The following is a 20,989-nucleotide window of genomic DNA, read 5'->3' as shown; positions in this document are numbered from 1 at the left end:
AGCTATCAGGAAGAAGCTTTATTCTTTTGAGACATAATCAAGCACTTTAGTGGATATCAGATCTGCTTATGGAATCCAAGAGTATTTTATCACGTCATTATAAGATTAACAAGCTTTTTTCCAGTTGTGTTAGTAAAGCAGAAGATTAGTACAAATCTTGCACTTCAATGAACATATTCAGCTGCAAGCAGCAACCCCCTATTTTAGAATATTTTAAAGAGTTTTATATTATAGGATAATTTTTCAACATAACATTTATTTTAATTTTTGGAATCTAAAAGTATGTGATTTTTTACTTTCAAAAAATATTCCTAATTAATGCTTTTCTGTCTGCCTACTTAAGAAGAAAAACAAAGTGAAAGTTACTGGCACTGGATGAGGAAGCACTTTTGGGGCAGTCTCTTTCAAGACAAAAGGCATTCTGCGATGTCAAACTGTTGGAGCAGAAATTGTCCTTCAATAGGCTCATTTTGTTACTGGAAATTCTGCTTAAACTAAGAACTGCATTTAGGTTGTATCATGACTCAAAGGAAAATTTCCCCTCTCACTCCATAGACTGAAACCTCAAATAGCTGCTGTAAAGCCTGTTAATTTTAAAATATTTTATCTGATCTGATGTTTAGTAACTGTACACCATTTGGTAAAAAAATTCTTGCTAAAAATCTATAGTGCTTTCCAAAAACTGCACCTCTGTCTAAAGCCTACTGTTACTATTCAGGTAGTAATATTTTTACAGTCATGGTAGGGTAAAGTGATTTCATTTTTTTCTGGGTATTTCATTGCAAATTAAGCATTCACACATCCACACATACCAAAAGGAGATGTTGGGATGTCTGTGGACATCTCTTTTACTGAGTCACTACCAAAGCTGGTTTCATGTTTTGGGACATCCTGAGACGTTTCTGAAAAGGACCGTATGAGCCAGAACATTTACCATGAGTCTTACTAATAAAAATAACTTATGTGTAAGTAGACATTTAGAGTTTTTATGTTTGAACTACGCCTGGTTTTTTCTGTTTTGATTAATAGTTACATTACTTTTGTCTTTTGGTATCTGTCTATAAGGCAGAAGCTAAAGTCTGAAAACAAATACTAAGTTTTAAAGTAGTCATAGATAATGTTCATGTTGGATGAATGCTGTTGATTAAATCTCTTTTTTTTTTTTTTTTGTAATGCCATTACTTGTTTGAAGTAGACTGTAACAGTACTTGGGAAATTGTTTAGTAGGATTTGTTTTCTTAAAATACAAAGTGGATGCAAATGATACATGCAAAAGTTCTGTTTTCTCCCCTGGGTTTCAATTTCAAATTTAAGTCAAACTAATATTATATTGTTGATCTACTTCACTGGAATTGACATGGTCTGTGCTTCATTATGAAAAAAATCTCAAAGACTTCTGCTTATAGAAATTGAGAATAGAGCAAAATGAACTTTAGGGGTAAAATACCCCATTGTTTCAAAATACTTATTGTCTGAATTATTTAAAACTCAAATACAGAACAGAGAGGGAAATACTTGCAGCTAAGTTGAAATATATGGCTTTATGGTTTCATTAGCTAGGCCCAAGAGGTCTTAGGTAATTTCTCTCTTACAGGTTCTTAAGCGCTTATACTTTAATGTATATCTCTGAAGGCAAATTGTTACAGCATGGAACATTTTGATTATATAATTTTCTTGCAAGTGCCATAGTACAGTACCTTAATTTTGATAATGAAAGGAATTTTCTTTTGAGAACTTGGGTTACTGGAGAATTTGAAAGCCTGTCTGCGGGTGAGATTTAATTTAATCCCTTGAGTGTTTAATAAGCATTCCTGAGACCGTCGCCAAAAGGTGACAAGATTAGCACTTGAGGTTTATTGACAGGATGCCTCATAGGAAAGACATTTATCTGTAAGGGTATTGTTTTAAAAGAAGGAATAAAGTCTGGCTTAAGCCCTGGGAATAGCCACACCTTCTGAAATACAGAAAGAATAGAGAAGTTTCTTTTCATCCTGGCACAGGGATATAGCAGTTCACAGAGGTAAGAAATAGATGTTGACAAAACTTAACAGTAACTAACTTCCTATCAGAAAAAAATGTATAAGTGCTTGAGGATTGAGAATGTCTTAACAGTCCCTCCCATAAACTGAATTCAGGCATGCTCAAAAGTCATTATTCAATAATACAATTGTATCCTTACATATATGCTTCTACCCAAATATATGTGTGTGTTGGAGAATGACAGAGGTTACCAGGGGGTTTGTTGTTCTTTCTGGGTTTAAAAAACTCAGGAAGAGCTAAATCATATCTTGTGTTCCAAGATTTTAGCACTTGAGACTGCTCAATCTCTTTGTCCCCTGTAATCTTTTTGAGAGAACTCTGTGATTAACTGGTTGTAAAGTCTTCTCTGTGTCAGAAGGTCTTTGCTGATCCTGTGCCCATCCCAACAAACAAATACTCTGTGGTACTTATTCTGCTTTCACATACCCCAGTGTGGTCCTGTTCCCATCAAAGTATTTCCTTCAGATTTATATAGCACAAATAGAAGAATAATTAGGTCCTTTCCTCTTATTTTATCTATGGAGTGTGTATTGAGTGACTTATTTTAAAGCAGTTGTGATTCAATGGGGATGTTTTTAATTTGCTGCCTGTTCTCTTTTACCTCTGAGGAAAGAATTTTGTAAATGCTGAATAATTTTAGAACATGTTTTCTTGGTTAAGGGTTGGCTCATATTTTCAATTAGTTTTAAGAGGAAGGAAATAGTGTAAATGCTGTGGAATTCAGATAAGCACTGGGCATAGGAAATAAGTACTTTAATTTAGGGTGCCTAGAATTGGTAGGTCAAGCTGATGATAATAAAGGACCAGATCTTAACTTTGTTTCAAAGAACATGTAATCAATATTCACTCTCCTGTTTTATTTCCCTTTTACTTGAGAATTTGTTTTGGTGAAGCTGAAATGTGCAATTGCTTAAGTATTCCACAGGGTGTCATGAGGTAGTTGTTGGAATCATTAATACTTGGATGAAGTAAAGAAAGAAACATAGTGTGCAGTCCTCTGAATGCCAGTTAATGTAATTTTAGATGTGACTAATACACATGCCATAAAATAAAAAGTTCTTAACTCATTAACACATGTATCATGTTTCTGTATCTGTATAAAATATACACACGAAGAAAAATATTGCAAGAGGTCATTCACAAGAGTAAGCTATTCTGTGTCAGGTCTTCCCAAAAAGACCTTTCTATATATTCCTTAGTATTTTATAGTTTACACAGCAAGTGGAATCTTTGGCTCATAGCAGTAATCTGATATACCAAACTATGTATATTAAAAAAAAAAAAAAAAAAAGAAGGAAAAAGAAAAAAGGTACAAGACTTGTATTTGCCATACTATAAAGAATTTCTAATTGAATTGTGCTCCTCCAAATTTACTTTCAAATTCTATTTTAATTTTTATTTAAGTTCTTTTAAAATTTAATTCTTTAAAAGCACACTTCATGCAGTGCACACAGCTGTACTGTAGATTTTATGACTTGTTAATTATAGATATATATGATGTCAAAACTTCAGGATTTTTTTCTCCTGCACTTTTATAATGTAGTAGGAGGAGAACTTTTACCAAGGTGTGCCCCAAATTAAAGTGTATTTGATGATGATGGTGCATTCTTGCATATGGAGATCAAATTTTTATTGACACAGTTGTTGACTTCTGCAGAACTGCACATGCATTGAATTCAACTTCAGGTTTGTAAAGAAATCTTTAAATACAGTTTAACAGTAACTGTAAAGGCTCCTGCTTCTGTTAAAATCTGAGTTGCTTTAAATGGAAAGATATTGGCTATGTGAAAAAAACCCCAAAAAACATTACATTATAAAATGAACTGGAAAACTGAATTCATTTCAGTAGCAAGAGAACGTGATCCAAAGTGAAAAATCACTGATGAAAGTAAGCATTTGAATATCTGTTGACAGTAATAATTTGTATAACATTGACAACATATTTAAAACCAGTTTTGAACAAATGATGCTTTATGGATTTTGGCATATTTTCTCATATTATATAAAGTGACATACTAAAATAACAGACCAGTTAATTTTCTTGTTACTATTTATTTGTGCAAATTCTTAAGTAACAAACCTTGGGTTTGTGCCAGTTTGTGCATAATAGTGAGTGGCACTGAGAGTGCAGGATGGAGGGAGGTGGATGCTTCTGAGAGGCAATTAATGACATTTTGCACATATGACATAATACACATCCCCCCTGCATTCTACCCAGAGGTCCAAGTGCCTTACAGCTGCAGAAGGGGATTGCCATGACAATCAGAAGCTGAGTGCTTTTATTCACGTTTGCTTCCAAAGTCCACATCGCTCCGTGGACAACTTTTTGTGCAAAACCTTTGTGATTTAGCTCTTCCTGATTTAACCACTATGAATCATGACGTGTTTAACAAACAAGTGTGCTTATTGGTACTTCAGCAATGTGTTCCAATACTTTCTAGATGAAGAACCAGGTCTAATTAAAGCAGGTAAAATATCCAAAATAGAGTGACATACTTTTAATCTTCATGGAGATGAAGAAAGTGAATGGAAATGGTGGCCTTTGCTTTTTTTTTTTGCTTGATTTTTGTGGGTTTGGCCTTTTTAAGTATAAACATCCTGATCTCTGCCCAGGTGAGTTTTCTTTACAGCAGGGCATCATGGAAGAAGAGATTTTTAGATAGGCAGGTTAGCATCTTTCTTCTTCCTCATTTTGAGGCTCACTCAACTTGCTTTGCCTCGCCCTTTCTTTGTCCTTCTTATTGAGCTAGAATAATCTAAAGGGGTAATTCCAGGCATACTTTGAATTACTGAGATAATGCAGTACCTTAAACTAGAGTGATTAATATCAGAAAATACTTAAATAATAAAATGCCTGACTGCATTGAGATTTTTTTCTTTATTTTATTAGAAAATTATACTTCTTCAGCAAAAGAAAGCAAAATAGAAAGGACTGAAGTTTCAAACTGGTGATGATATAGCAGGTACAAACCTGGCAGTATACTGGTGCCCGTGTTTCATATGTGTGATATGTATGCACTCAGCATCCAAGTCCCTCTTAGAACATTATGACAAGGTTGATGATCATTATGTTTTTATTTTCAGATTGAAAATCTACAGGAGCAACTTAGGGACAAAGACAAACAACTAACTAATCTAAAAGACAGAGTGAAGTCGCTGCAGACAGATTCCAGTAACACAGACACAGCACTAGCAACCTTAGAGGAAGCTCTATCAGAAAAGGTAATGTCTTCTCATGAAAAGCTTTTTGTGGTGCTCCTGTGGGTGAAGCGTGTGCAGAAAATGTTCTTCTAAATTGGCCTGACAGCTGTCCCAAAGCCTATGGGCCTTGTCAGGGAAGCAGGTGGCCCTGTTCTGGTAGGATGAGCAGGGAGTGGCTGCCAGGGGATGAACTGACACAGGACTTGGAGGGGCAGGAGTGATGTCCTTGGAATGCTCTTGGAGAAAATGGCCCAGGGCATGGGGAGATTTTCCCTTAGTCAATGAGATGAGTGGTTGTTCCCTGAAAGAACTGAAAGGCATTGGACACCTGACATAAAGAAGGCAGAGTTTTTGCATTTTTCTGTCTTTGTGGTCTTGTTTATCCTGTTCTTTTGTCCATTAAGCAAGGCCTAACTGAAGGGCCAAGAGCAAGTGGCAGTATCAACAGTTACCTTGGCTTGCTGTGAGCACTATTGCTTTCCTACACTTAGTTTTTAAGGGAAACTGTGTCTCATTAAAAAAATAGTTGAGAATTCACTTTTTTCCCCTTTATAAACTCTATGCCTTTAATTTGAAAATGCCTAGGAGAAGGGATAAATCTGGACTGTTTAAATTAGTGGCAACATTCCTACCAGTTTAAGTGAGGTCAGGTTTTTTCTTTCAGTTAACTTTGAATACGAGGTAATGCAAGTGAATTTATATGCCCAAAAAATTTGTACAAGTATCCACATTTTGCAGCTCACAGATCTTAATATATACCATTTAAATCTGAACAGGTGAGTGTGACTAATTAAAGTAATATGTGCCATTCTGCAGTCTGTAATCCTATGAAGGTATTTATGACTGTATTTGACTTGAAAATGCCGCTGTGCTGTTGGCACTGACACTTACAATGTTAATGCCAGTTTTTTTATTTCTTGTGTTTAATTGCCTTCCTAGCATTTGCTTGGTCAACAACAGTGAAAAAAGTTGTCATTAGTATTGATTCATGTGGATAAGTATCCAGCACTTACACAGTAAAATGACACATTTCTGTAATCTTTCACTGCTAATCTGGACAAAGTGTTCATCAATTTCACAGCATATAAATAAAAAATGACAGAAAGTACTTTTTAACCTGTTTTCTCTCCTTGTAAACTATCTTTTCTGCATTAGTCACTTTCCCAAAATGCCCATAGAGGCAGCTGAGGGGTTTTTAAAGCAGTTCTTTGGGAAGCAGAGTGACTGTCACAATGCAGGCTTGCATAGGAGTAGGAGGCAAACAACTGCAGAGTTAGGATTCAGATAGCTTTTGAAAAACAGGGCGCTTGGTCTGAGAGCATGAGACACAATGAGGAGAAAGTTTCCAAGGTAAAAGCGTCTCTCTGTATGATTTTGATTGTTTTATTTTACAGAGAAATCACCCTCAATTTCTTTTCCATTGTAAGTCCCTTGAAGGCCACATTTGGAAGGGCAGATTTTACAATGTTAAGTGTGATTTCTGAGATGTACTTACACATTGAAAGAAGGCAGTAGCCATCTTCTAAAAATTCCAAATGGACAATTATGCCTGGCTTTCTTCTGTTCTCTGGCAGCTAAATACTTTGACAGTGTATGTTTACAGACATGCCTCATTCCTTTCTGTGTCCAGCTTCCCAATTCATCCTAACTGCTCTCAGTAACTTTCTTATCCTATTCCTCTCTGCAGTAGCATTCTTAAGACCTACAAACTTTATCAGTAGTTATTAAATATTTCCACTGGAAATACTGGTAGAAATACGGAGTAGGGGTTTGTCCAAATGGAACAGAACAAGAACCCTTGTCATTTTTTTTCTTAGCGAGTGCATCAATAGAAATACTTCTATCAGTTCAGTATGTAGTGCTGTCAAGAAAGGATGATGCTTTCATTAAAGAATACCAGATTTCCATTTCCATGGCAATGCATTGCTTGTGTACTTTGTTTTCTTTCTAGAAATTGTTATCAGGCCTACTTTACAACTGTGTAATTTTGGTTTATACTTTGAGCTTAAGCTGTTTGTTGCTTTTTAATAATTCCTTGTCCATTCAATAGTTTTTAGAATTTTAATTTGAAAATAATGAATAAAATTCTTCAAGAGCATCATGGGAACTTCTTTTAAAAATAAAAGTAGAAATAAAATTTATTCATACCAGTTTAGCTGACCACAATTTACTGGAAACTAATTTTCTTAGCTTCTATAGGAAGAAAAACAAATTAGAACACGATCATATGATATGAATGAATTATAAAGCTATTTTTAAAGTCCAAAACTCAAATGTTTTCCTGCATTTTTCTTGAAAATACACAGATTGAGATTTTGGCTCTGAATTAGAAAACATATCTCCTTATTCTTTATGAAAATAGATTTTTCCAAGTATCTGTCTCTTGATTTTCTTTCATATTTAGTGATTAGGTATCTTGGGAACACTAAATGAGAAATTAATGTAGACATCATAAAACAACATCAAATTTTCCTGAAATGGACTTCTTTTAATCTTAGTGTTTTTCCAATGACATTGCTGATATGATTTGTCCTCATGTCAGGAATCAGAAACAAATCAATTTTATTCTCATTTCAGTTAATTTTGGAACTAAGCTGCAAAATATATTCATTCAGCTATTTTTCTGTAATTTCAGAGCCTTTTGTAAGCACTGGGCATTCTCAACAACAACAATAAGGATTACATTGCAATTAAAAAAAAAGAAAAAAAAGCTTGAAAATCAGACTATGCAAAAGTGCTATCAGCTTCCTTGATGTTATAACAAGAAACTTTTCAAAGAATATCTCAGCTCTTGGACTGGCCCAAAGCAGCTCAAGAGGTTGCTTTCATGAAGCTGATATTTATAAAGTTGGTCCTACTGTAGCAGCATACAGCAGATAAGCAATGGAGTATGTCTGATAATGGAGCTATATGCTGGGGCAATTCAGTTCCTGCTTCTGTGATAAAGTGCAAATAGATTAGACCTGTGAGGTCCCAGATTAGTGCATAAGGAAAGCTGGCCAATGCAAATAAGACTGAAACAGGAACACATTGTTGGGATTTCTGCAAGTTAGCTGTTAATCAAGTAAAACATGGTATATTAGGGCCTTTTAACACATTTTTGACATTTAGCCTTATGCAGCTGACGGATAAATTAGTCTTCTTTTGTGATTGACTGAGAAAAAAATACACTGTTCATTAAAAAGATGAAATAGTGTTATGTTTAATTTGTTATAGATGAAAAAATCATTTGGGTAAATAAATCTTCAAGAAAGAGTAGGTATAAAACTAATCCTGAATATAACCAGGTGGAATCTGAATGTTTATGATGATTAAACTATTCCACTTTATGGAGGCTGGTATTTTAATATTAATATTCAAGGAATTAAGAATTTATATTCTTCATTATTAGGAGTAACCTTGAAGTTATTTAGTATCATAGGTTTAGATTGGAAGGACCTTAAAGATCATCATCTAGTTCCAACCCCCTTGCTGTGGGCAGGGACACCTGCCCTTCCATTAGAGCAGCCTCAGGACTCTCTCCAACACATGTGTGTCCTTATGTTGGGCCCCAGGGCTGGATGCAGTTCTTCTCCAGGTGGGTGTCAGCAGATGGAGGTGCAGAGTCACCCCCTGTGATATTCTGGCCCCGCTGCTTTGGATGCAGCCCAGGAACACAGTTGGTTTTCTGGGCTGAGTGCTCATGGCTGAGTCATGTTGAGCTTTTTGTCACTGTATGCATCCAAGTCGTCCTCCTCAGGGCTGCTCTGTCTGTTCTCTGCCCAGCCTGTGTTTATGCCTGGGATTGCCCTGACCCAGGTGCAGGACCTAAATTATGTTGCTTCTACTGCCCCCCTGACTGCCACTGCCCAAATGGTACCAGTAGTTCTCCTGATACTCTGCTTAAAGACCTGCTCCCAGCTGAAGTGCAATTCTAGTGGCTATTTCACTGTACCCTAAGTATTTCTCTCTGATTAGTATTTGCATCCTTCAAGTATCGATAGGATGTGATTTTGTAGAACTTAATCAGAGCTTAACAAAACCATACTACTGCATCTGCTTTTTTACATTTCACCCTTTGAATTAATCACCCAATGACTGGTGATTTTCAGCAAGCCTTGTGATAGCAATTGGAAATCAGCAAAATATGCAAAAACATGGATGAGTTAAAATGTCTGTAGGGTTACTGTTAATTAGACAGAGAAAACCTTCCTTTGGATTTCTTAATTTGTATCAGGGTACTTTTTCTGTGTCTTGGACATCTGTTTTTTTGACGTAATACAAGTGAGCTGTAAGTTATAGTTAGCAAGTGATTGATTTCCAATTAGATTTGAAACCTTGACAACTTATTGCAAGCACTGTAGAGTAATAACAAAATTTAAGCCGAGTAAAAGAGTCATGGCCTCTGAGGAAACTAGTCATGGCCTGTTTTGGACTTTTATTCAATACTTCAATCACTTATGAATACAGGAAACACATTATTGAAGTGAATATCTTTCCACATCTATCGCAAAACTAAACATGTTCATATCAGTATAGCTCTTTAATGAAGTTCCTGGACTGTGTTACTGTTATCAAGTATTTAAAACCTTGATCTTACGATTTTGAAATCTAGATAAATCTTGCATTGACTTTGATACCATTAACCAGTCTCTGCTTCTGAAGATTTTTTTTAAAAAAGTGCTATGTAATGCAAACAAATTTAATTCTGTCTTTTCTTAAAATGATTCCCAACTTTTCCATTTTGCAATTCTTTCCCTTGCTAGGAAAGAATAATAGAGCGTCTGAAGGAGCAAAGGGATCGAGACGACAGAGAAAGACTTGAAGAAATTGAATCTTATAAAAAAGAAAACAAGGACCTGAAGGAGAAAGTTAATGCTTTACAAGCTGAACTGACAGAAAAAGAGGTCAGTCTTTTCTTAAAAACTCTGCTCTTCTATCTGTGTCATTATGATGAAAGAAAGTGCATTAGGATTACTCTTGAATCATGTCAAGTACTGAAATTCTGCCACTTCAGTGGTCAGTTTCAGAACTGCTGTTTTTTTAAGCATTCTTCACAGTCCTCATTTGTACATAAAATACTGCTTCAGTTTTTACACAGTTGTGTCTTGTAATCTCTTCTTGGTCCTTTACCTAATCTTCCACTAGGCTCAGATGTTCCATTGCTGCTCCTGTTTCTGTTTGTCAGTTAGAGAAATAGTTTTCAGTGTGTTTGTACCTCCAGAGTATGACACGAGCTCATCTGTATTATGAATGTTTCCATGTTTCACTGCATGCCAGCTCCTGTGGTTCCAGCTGTACCCACAAAACGGTGTCTTTTGCTATCAATGATTATCTTTGAGCCAACTCTTCTTGGGGGAGGGGGAACAGGATCCAAGTGATTGCTAAGTTGGCAATGAGTTAGGGTCCTGGTGACTAGGAATTAACTTTTTACTCTTGGTCGTTTTCCAGTCTAGTTTAATCGATCTCAAAGAACATGCATCTTCATTGGCTTCAGCAGGGCTGAAAAGAGACTCCAAACTTAAGTCTTTAGAAATAGCCATAGAACAAAAGAAAGAAGAGTGTAGTAAGTTGGAAGCACAGTTGAAAAAGGTAAGTTCCATCTTCAAACAAACAATCAGCAAAACAAAAATCAGCATCCCATACTCTCATTTTGAAATGATGAGCGTATTTACTCTTCTGGAGTAAATCTAGAATCTACCCATCTTACGCTGTTTGCAGATGCTTGCATCAAATACTGCTTTTTCTCAAGAGGTTTGTACCAAAGTGACTAATGAGCCTCAGAAATTGTCCTGAGTACCTCTGTGAGGGAATTCTGAGAAGCAGCAGCAAACAGATGAACTGAGAGCAGGACATTGGAGGGTAAAGGGCAGAAAGAAATTATCAAACCAGCAATTTATATGTATGTGAATTAACACCACTTTTAGAAGTAAACTGAAATGTTTGCAGTATGAGAAAAAAAGTAAAGGCTCGTCCAAGAAATGCTGGAATTCCCAATCAAAAAAATCAGCTTCCACACTGAAAACTCTAGCTAGGTTTTATTTTGATGTATTTTTGGCTTTGTTGGTGAACACATGTTTGTGATAATTAAGCAAAATAATCAAAATTTTATCTCAGCTGGCAATTCAGTATTTCTATTCGGCAAGTAGTGGAAGCAGGCACTTGAAGGAAAACATACAGACCCTGTATTTTATAACATGGTTTTACTTAAACTGCTGCAATAAACTAGATTTTGCTTAAATGATTTGCAAGTGTTTTGATACCATTGTTTCTTTGACCTTTCTCTGTGTTATTTGGTAATGTCTGCTCTCATTGTTCTCATTACGTATTTGATGGGGTCAGGCATTACGTTTGCCTTCTGCAATTCATGACTAAGTGTATGTCAATTTTTTTTTTGTTTGTTTTAAATATTGATATAATTTTTCATTTTCTGGTAAATAATATCTGTTCTGTGAATGTTATCACTGTTAGCATAATATTGTGACGCTCTTTTTACCCAGGTTGAGTAGTATCCTGCTCAGGGATTAAGCATTGTTTCAATAGCCTGACCTGTGAAGAAGGTATTGCAAAGTATAAAGGATACCAGCTTGTAAACCTTATATTTGTATTCTTTTTAAATTCAGAATGGATACGTGCAATTAGGTGCCTGAGTTAGAGCTTTAGCTGAGAGGAAGGGAAGCTTTTTCAATAAACAGACACAAATGGAAACACAAATACTTTAAATGTCTGGTATCTTAAAAATGCTATTGATGGCAGAATTAAAATACCCAAAGAAAAGGTTTCCCTGGAAGCCTTTTAGTTTGTTAGAAAATATGTTTGTTTACTTTGCACTCCTCTACAACATATACTTAATTACAATCTGAAATATATTTTTTTCTTCATTTAAAAAATATAGTTAAAAGAACCCTGGAAGCACAGATCACTTAAAAAATCCTCATCAAAATCCTCTTGAAGGTCTTGAAATCCTAAGTCAATTGTTTATGACTGCACATATAAACACATCATACAGTCATGGAAAAACAAGCACTTATAAAAGTCAGAGAGTGTCTGGGATGTCTTTTGTATAAAAAGGGAGCATGTTTCTTGTGTATAAATACAAACAATTATTGAATGAAAGTTGAAAACATAATAGTTTTATTATATCATAAATACAGCATAAGCCCCAATGGAAATTCACCCACCATTTGTAGGAGACCAGGTATTTCCACAATAAAATGTAGTTACAACCTTCTTTCTGGGCATGCTTAATTGAACAGAAACAGTGACTGTTAATGACAGTAGACTCCAAACAGTCATTTTCAATTCACATTTTCTTTAATGAAATACTTTATGTTCAAACCTGTAAATGCCCTGTGTTAAAAGTAATTGGTCCCCAGAAAAATACCTGCACCGTGTTCTCACTCCTCAGGAAACTGAGTGAAACAGAAACCTGGGTTGCTCTTGCACATGTCTGGGTCAGAGGAGGAGGGGACAGGGACAGACACGGGTCATAAATGAGCTCAGGAGTCCCGTGAGTGTGCTCACGTGGGAGCATCAACCACTGCAGGAGCCAGAGGGACCTGGCATGTTTACACCTCTCTTTCAAAACCCACTCCAAGGGGCTGTCTCCTTGAAAAAATTCCATGTAGCTTACACAGTACTCCTCTCTAAAAATATCATAGAGAAGGTACTTTGTTACGGTGCTGTAAAATAATTATAGTTCAGTGTTGGTTTAGAAGCTTTAAAAAATTAAACTGGGAAGTATGAAGATAATATTCTGTGCACACTTGCTTGGAGTTAGTTTTGCATGCACACTAATGGTAGTGAGCGCTATGTCTGCAGGAAAATGTGCACAAGGGGCAAGTCCTTCTCTGTAAATAAAAACCGCCAAAACAACTTTTAGTTTCTCCTCCCCAGCTTTCCCTGCTTTCTGTTTTTTGGAGACAATAAGATTAATTTATTGATAATACATTTTTTATTGGACCTGATTAGATCCAAATGTTTTTCAGTGCTGCAGAACTGGATTTTTTTGCATTTTGGCAAGAAAAAAAAATGCTGATTCTAAACCCATGATTTTTTGCATTAGGCACATTTAAAAAATAATAAAGTGGATATTTGTGCAAAGTAATTATTCATGTGACTGTGCTATATTTTGGTATACAAAATAATGTTTTAAATTATAGACATGCTTATTGAACATTTTGTGACAAATACCATAGATTAAAATTCATAAAAAAATTTAAAAGAAAAAATTCTGAATACCAGAGAATGGTCAATGCTTTTCCCCCCAAATTCTACAGATTTTTATTGAGTTACTTGGTATTTCTACTAGTGAAAGAACAGCAGGAATTACCTAATAGGTAGCAAAGTGTTTTATATATGTGTGTGTATATATAATCTTTATTATCCACTCTAGAATTTCCTTCTTTTGTTGTTTTTCATTATCTTAAATTTACTTGCTTACTGACATATTTGCAGTTGCTAAAGTACTATTTGCCAAGCTGTACTGTTTGAAAGTCATTCTGCATAGAAAATTCAGTCTTGTATTAAACAAAAGGAAAGTAATAAATTTAATGATACTATTTAATTAATCTTTTATTATTACTGTCTTTGAAGCTTTGGTGATAAATTGCAGCCTCAGCCAAAAGCACTTCTTGTGATTCATTGCTTGAGACCAGCACTTAATGTATCATCAAAAGTGGACACCTTTCTTTATTTCATGGGTTATTTAACTTGAGAAAGGGAAAGTAACACAAACCTTAAATTTCTTACTCCAGCTATTCTTTTTTAGGAGCCAAAGTCAACATTTATGTTTTCCCAGTGCCTCTCACTTTCACCAAGGAATGTTTAAAATCTTAAATTTCTACTTTTTTTTTTTTTATGACAAGTTCTTCTGTGCAAATGCACTGATTTTGTTGAGCTAATGCTGTTTTCCTGGATCTTTCCTTCTTTTCCTGTCTGTGCTTCACTCCCTACCAACTTTGCAATGTAGCAAGCTGAGCAGTTGTTCAATCAGATGTACAATCCAGTAAGTCCATTTTTAAAATGCCCGCTGTAACATATGGAAGCATGAGGATCCATTCTCTTACTGTGTTGTGCTCTTCCTCTGTGGAGCTTTGCAGAACACTCCTGATGCTCACTATGCTGTATCCATTATATCCAAATAGATGAACTTTGTGGACTTGAAGGCCATTTTGAGAATCTGAAATGTATTAAATAGGTACATACTGTGTTTCTGAGGAAACAAACGTCCTAGCCTTTAGGTCCTCAACTTCTCCATTAGAAAATGCATGCAGAGTTTTTTTTTCCTTTTGCTTTGCTTTTTAATTCCTCCTTGTGCAGTACTTTATTTGATCCTTCAAACTTATATAACTCCTGATTTATTCAGTTTATCTTCAGTGACTCAGTTAATTAGGTGAATAATATCTAGGAAATGACTGGTAGTATTGTCAAAAGTCCATATGACTGAAATAGATCAGTTCTACTCTTGAAAGAGTGTATGCATTTAGCACATTAGGAACATGGAAACTTTTTACTTAAGTGAAGAAGATAACTGAAATATAAAATGATGAATGCAAAAGGCAGTTTTTGCTAAAGCACAGCATTGCTTTGGCTTGTTTAGCATTAATATTCTTGCCAATGCCTACTTTAGTTGCACAATATCTCCTCCTTTGACTTGACTCCATTTTCAATTTGAGGAAGAGCAGCAGCGAACATTTTCCCTGCAGAGAAGAGTTTCCATCTTTTTGGCTGAGACTGTTACCTTTAACGTGCTGTGAGCATCACAGGACAGAAAAATGATGTCACTGTAAGAACAATTTAAAAGCTGTGGCTTACATAGTAATCCTAGTCAGAATCACTATGTAATTGGGGTGGTGTATATATAGAAGAGCTGGGTTTGTAGCTTAAGTAATGTGATACTGCACATTAGAGGAGGTATTGCCATCACTGAAGTCAATGGCAGCTTTGCCATTAGTGTCAATGGACCAGGACTCCAGCTTTGAAATCTATTATGGCTGGGTTTTGTAGCTTCTAACCATGTAATGGATATGTCATGACTTTTGTGTGGGAAAAGAGTCCTACAGAATGTGCTGTATTTACTTTTAAAGTTATTGGTTACCTGTGTTTAGAATTTAGTCATAAATTGTAGCGCAACAGCACAATGCTGTAGAGGGAGCTTGTCCCTTTCAATGACAAACCCCTTCTGTATCATCTTGGGTCACCTTTGTGGTAGTTATGTTTCTATTCATATCATTTGCACTGCTCCTGTGCGTGTCTTTTCAGACTGGAGTGTTTTTACTGTTAGTTTTTAGCTTGGTTTTCATAAATGCTGGCCACATAATGCAGTCATTAGCTCAATATTAGTGATTCTGCTGTATAGCATTCATTTGTTATTTCCTAATCTCTTTGTGTGCAGTATTCTAAAGTGAGTCCTTTTCTTAATTGTTTTTTCTGCCTTTATGTGCTTAATTTTCAAAAGGGAAGCCTGTTGGAAGTTTTAAAACAATGGATGCAAGATCCTTTTCCTTTGGCACCAGGCAGCAATCATACTATACACACAAGATGATTTTTAAAAATAAACTTTTCTTGCTCACCTTCTTTCTTCTCCTACATATATGAGAATAAGCTGTGAATAGAATTGGACACACATTTCTTCATGTTTTGAAAGGTGAATTTTTTGGAATATCCAATGAGATTTTGTGCTGTAATGAAAATATAATGGTGTACTGAGTCTGGAGTTCAGGTGACCCTTTGTCTGAATATTATGGACTAAAGTTTCCAAAGTCTTTATCAGACAAATGTCAGATTAAAATTTAAACTACTTGCAGAATCCACTTCAAGTTACTTATAGCAGTCCCTACAGTTAAATAAAAACCCCATGAGTTTTAAGGAGACAAGAAAATTCAGGTGACAGCAAGGGTGTTTTTTTTTTTTTTAATTTATTATTGAAAGTAATAAAATTTGAAGGATCTTACAAAGTAATTTCTTGCATGTAAATTCTGCTGTTCCTTTTTTTTAAGTACCCCCTTGATTTCTGTGTATGTTGGTGTCTAAAGCTTTAAAAATGAAATACTTATCTATCCATCCATTTTTGTTATGCAGAATAAGACATGCATGACTGTACCATAAGATTTTAATAGCCTAAATAATTCATGTTGCATGTCTGTGCCTCACTCGTGTGGTGTTTCTGTAGGAAATTTGTGGTTTACATAAGGAAATACTACTTTTCTTCTAAAGCATTTGCAATGCTTATGAAGCAAAGATCAGAACAGATACATAATTAATGTAAAAATCTGTGAAATTCTAATAGTAGAGTGATATGCTATTTTTATTGAATTGTAAAAATAACATACAACAACACAGTCATAATATTGAGAGGAAAAGTCAGTGGGTTAGTTTGAAATTAACCTAATCTGCAAACACAAGAGTTATCATTTGCAGACACAGATTTAAGAAAGCTGAAAAACACACATGTACTGGTTCCTCTTACCCATGAAAGCGCCATAGAAACAGAAAATGTGTTTTCCCAGGTAACAGAGAACTTAGAGAGTAAAAGGGGTGGCAGAAATTAAACAAAAAAAAGGAGAGGATAGCAGAAACAGGCAGAGACTTTCTGATTCATGTGATAACCATGCAGCTTCTGTCTAGAACTGATCCAACAGTTCAGCCTACAGAAAAGCCAAAGAAATCTGCACTGTCCTGGCAGGAGCAGGGTCAGTATCAACTGAGCTGCCTTTTTACTCCTTTCTGCCTACAGTTTGACCTTAAAAGTCAAGTTCCATCTGTCAACAAATCACCCCTGATCTGTACACAACAAATTCAAAAAGGTGCCTAGTTCAGATCCAAACATATCTTTCAAAGCCATAAAATAAAATGGGGCCTTATAAGTAATTCTATGCCTTTGTCCTGGGAATGTCAGATGGATTGTGTTTTGCTCTTTCCTAGTATCAGCAGCTTTGTTTACAATGTGAGGATTCCCTTAAAGGGAATTGCAGGTTAAAATACCACCTGCAGAAAGCTCTTTGTAAAAATTTTTTTTTTGTTCTTTCTTTCCCTTTTTAACTAAATTTCCTTTATTTCTTCATTCTTTCATACCCTCGTAGAAATATGGTTCCTGCCAATAGTCCAAAAAAGACTCTATAGGTGCTTTGAAAAGTAGAGGCAATCAGCTAAATTGGTGGTTTGCAATAGTGATATATGTATGTATTTTTTAAATAAGGATAACCTTGTAGTAACTGAATGCTTACATTGATTTATATGTGACATTATGGATAACTGTGCTGCACCTCAAAACCCTGCACAGGTTGGATGCTTAATCACACTGGATTTAATCATACCTTAGAGGTTCCACTTTGTGTTGGGGAAATGCAATGACCCAGTTTGTGATTCAGGAGGTTCCAAAAACACATCCTACAAATATGGAATAGCATGAGTAAAACACAAGAACTGAAAATACTTTTGCAACTTAATGTTGCTTTCCTTAGCCTGCTGTTGAGCAAAGATTTAAAAGGGCTAAACTGAGGAATATATCTATTATTTCAGGTGATGATTCACTTATCAGCTGTGCAGTAGATAATTCATTCAGTATATTTCTGAGCTGATGTGTGAATACTCCATGGTAGTAGAACATTTGGCACCTCTGTATTGGTGATGCTATCACGTTCTTGCCCAGTTTTGCATTTTCCTTGTAGAAAGTCTAATGTGGCAATAAAACATAAAAAAAGAAGACAGGCTTCTCTCTCTCATCTGCATTGCTTCTTGTCCTGGATCAAGACAAGGATAGAGGTGCATGGGGAAAAAAAGTTTGGGCTGAAGCTGAGAGTTCCTTTTTGCTAAAGTGAAGACTGGTTAGAGAAAGGAAGGTGGGTATTTTTTCTCTCTATGAAATGGCAGCAAGGCTGGTAAATAAATTAATTGTGTACTAAAGTAAAGGGAAAAGACTGAAAGGTGACAGGGAGCAATATGAAAGAGCAATAGCCTTTAGAGGGAGACTGAAATTCTGGATTTACCCTTGGGAGAGGAGGAGAAATCTGAAGAACAGTAGTGAACAACATGCCTTTTGCATAAGTTTCTTTATGTCTTGAAGGTGGGAGTTGGGTTATATTTTATTTTTTCTAGAGTGAATTTGCCTTTTCCAACCTATGGAATTATTTTTATTCCTTTCAAAATTATACAATGATAAAAAAGTGTGTGATGTCATAATAGCACTGATGGACAATCAGAGTGTTTTCTCAGATAATTGGCCTTGAGTCTGAGTATTACATTGGCTTCAAAAATTACAAAGCTAGTTGAAAATTAATTTTTTTATGTAATTAACAACTGGTATAAAATAAATCCAAGTTTATTATTGAGAAATATTATGAGGCTGAAAAGGAATCTCTTTCTGGCATCTCACCCAAAGAGTAAAATCAAGGTACTCCTTGAATGTTACCTTGAAGCAAGTTCTGTGTTCAAAAAGTTCTGCATCTGCATGGAATTCAGGACTGGAGCATGTATTATTATCAAAACAGAGATTTTGAAGAGCAAGCTGGTCAGTAGGTTTCTCATGTCATTCCCTTGGCTTCTTTTGGTAATGAAGTCTTTCTTCTGTATAAAAATCTCAGAGTAGAATAAGTAACTCTTCAAATCTACTATCTTTTTCTTATTATCCTCATGCTTAAATGATATGTTACATGCAAACCCCATAAGTTTCTTCCCTGGTAATTTCAATTTTTTGTTTTATTTATAGTAAACTCAGACTTGTTATTTATTTATACAGAAAATTTTAACCATTGCAAAGAATATGGACCTCCTAGTATCTGTAGTATATATTAATTCTTTCCCAAACGTGCATGCTTCATTTTGATCTGCATTTCTTTCATTGCTTGCTTGCATTGTCCATTCTCTGAAATTAAGAAGGATAAGTAAGTCCACATCTTCTTTGTGTACTAAGATAGTTGGAGGACCTTCAGTTCGAAATATCATGAATTTCTGTAAAAATCCTGTATGTTACCTGAATTTTCTATGTTTAATGTGCACTGCCTTAAACTACTTGTTTTTTCCTTGCCTGCTCTTTGAAGATGCCAATTAGGAATAATGGGAAGCAAGGGGTAGGCTAAGCATTGCAGTGCATTGTTGTTTCCATCTGTCTGTGATTATTCCAGCCAACAGTTTAAAGCACTTGGTGCCAGATCATGCTCCCATTGAAGTTAATTGGGTTTTTGCCATTAGGTTTGATGGGAGTTGGACTGGGCTCTGCACTGTTGTTGTTTTCATTGCGTTCTCTCTTGTCTGTGGAACTGCCACCCATCCATGCATGTGTTTGCCAGGTTTGTGCTGTTTCCACCAATGGGCTTGTTCCTCTGATGTTTCAGGTTAAGTATTAATGATAAGATAAAAAGGATTATTGGGTAAGATGTCTGCTGAAAGCAGCTTCTTAGTTTATTGGTTTATCTTTTAAAATCACCGCTGCATTAGAAACAATTTCTTTATTTTAAAATCTTTGTATCAAACTGCATTTGAGGCATCTGGTGATGCAGATATATACAATATGTATATATGTATCTGTGTTTGTATTTGCATACATGGACAAAGTGTGTGTGTTTATGCATAGGGAAAGAGGACATGAGTTGTTAAGAAATTGCCTATATATTCAAAACACACTGAGCCTAATGTGAATTGAATGAATTACAAGGTGATTTTTTTTTTTTTAATTTGAAAAAAACACCTTTAAAATGGGGTTACTTGAGTATGTAAAACCCCCTTAATAAATCCCCTCCCCCTTCAGGATGATAGAATTTGACTATGCAGATATTTTCATTTCTTTTTATAATGCATCTGTAGAAAAGTGTCATCAGACAGAAATACCCATAATCCTTTTTAATGAAAACTTGAACTCCGAGACTGAAGAGGTAAAGCTCTTAAAGCTATTTAAGTCATTGTCATCCTTATCTTTTTTGAAATATTGATTCTGAAGGCTCATGAAGCTGAAGAGGAGGCACGGATGAATCCAGAATTTGCAGACAGAATGAAACAGCTTGACAAAGAGGCATCGTACTATAGAGAAGAATGTGGCAAAGCTCAGGCTGAGGTTGACAGACTTCTAGAAATACTCAAGGAAGTAGAGAATGAGAAGAATGACAAAGATAAGAAAATTGCTGAGTTAGAAAGGTAATTTTTGTATTATTTGTCTTACATTGAGTAGCATTTTTGCTTACTTGATCTTCATTTCAAAGCAGAGAAGTTAAGAGCAGAGTACGTTTTTTTACAGAATATTTGTTATGCCTTGTAAAGAACAAAAAAGGGCTATTTGAGAACTGCATCTCCTGTCTGCTGGCTTTGGAAATATTTAAGGTTTCCATTTTTTAATACTCTTTATAAAACAAGCACATACAGGAAAAGTCATGTACAATTTACAGGGACATCAAACCTCACAGCAAACCGTGTTGCGGAACAAGCCTGTCTTTCTAGTAACTGGTGAATCAGACCTGTTCCCACACGTTTCTTCAAGTGTGAACATCATCACTTGTTCTCAGAGGTTCTGAAAAGTATTGGTAAGTATTTCTAACCTGTCTCATGGATATTTAATAATAGTTGTAACTATTTCCCAGTGCTCCTGTAGTCTTTGCTTCAAAAGAGTATTTTCTGATGTTGACCAGGCAGTGATTGTCTTGTTCTGGGAAGTTTGTAGAGGCTTTCCATAATGGAGAGAGGAGGGTTTTGGGATTTGTTTCATGCCCTTTATAATTAAATAGATCGTGGAACCTTCTCCCCTATGGTACACTGATACTTATTTGATTGATCTGTTTTC

General features: G+C 35.5%; 1 protein-coding gene across 1 annotated transcript in view; it reads left to right on the top strand.

The window, feature by feature from the left end:
* ERC2 (ELKS/RAB6-interacting/CAST family member 2) overlaps nucleotides 1-20,989 on the top strand; it is a gene marked incomplete at both ends in the record, with an annotated part of 345,331 nt that overhangs the window by 129,103 nt on the left and 195,239 nt on the right. Inside the window, 4 exons of the mRNA XM_082289123.1 lie at nucleotides 5,125-5,262; nucleotides 9,987-10,127; nucleotides 10,672-10,812; nucleotides 20,156-20,349. Of these exons, the coding sequence (XP_082145249.1) occupies nucleotides 5,125-5,262; nucleotides 9,987-10,127; nucleotides 10,672-10,812; nucleotides 20,156-20,349 (614 nt within the window). The remainder of the gene's footprint in view (nucleotides 1-5,124; nucleotides 5,263-9,986; nucleotides 10,128-10,671; nucleotides 10,813-20,155; nucleotides 20,350-20,989) is intronic.

Source organism: Coloeus monedula, assembly GCF_965178545.1.
Source record: "Coloeus monedula genome assembly, chromosome: 11".
NCBI lineage: Eukaryota > Metazoa > Chordata > Aves > Passeriformes > Corvidae > Coloeus > Coloeus monedula.
This window is presented reverse-complemented; position numbering and strand designations above follow the sequence as displayed.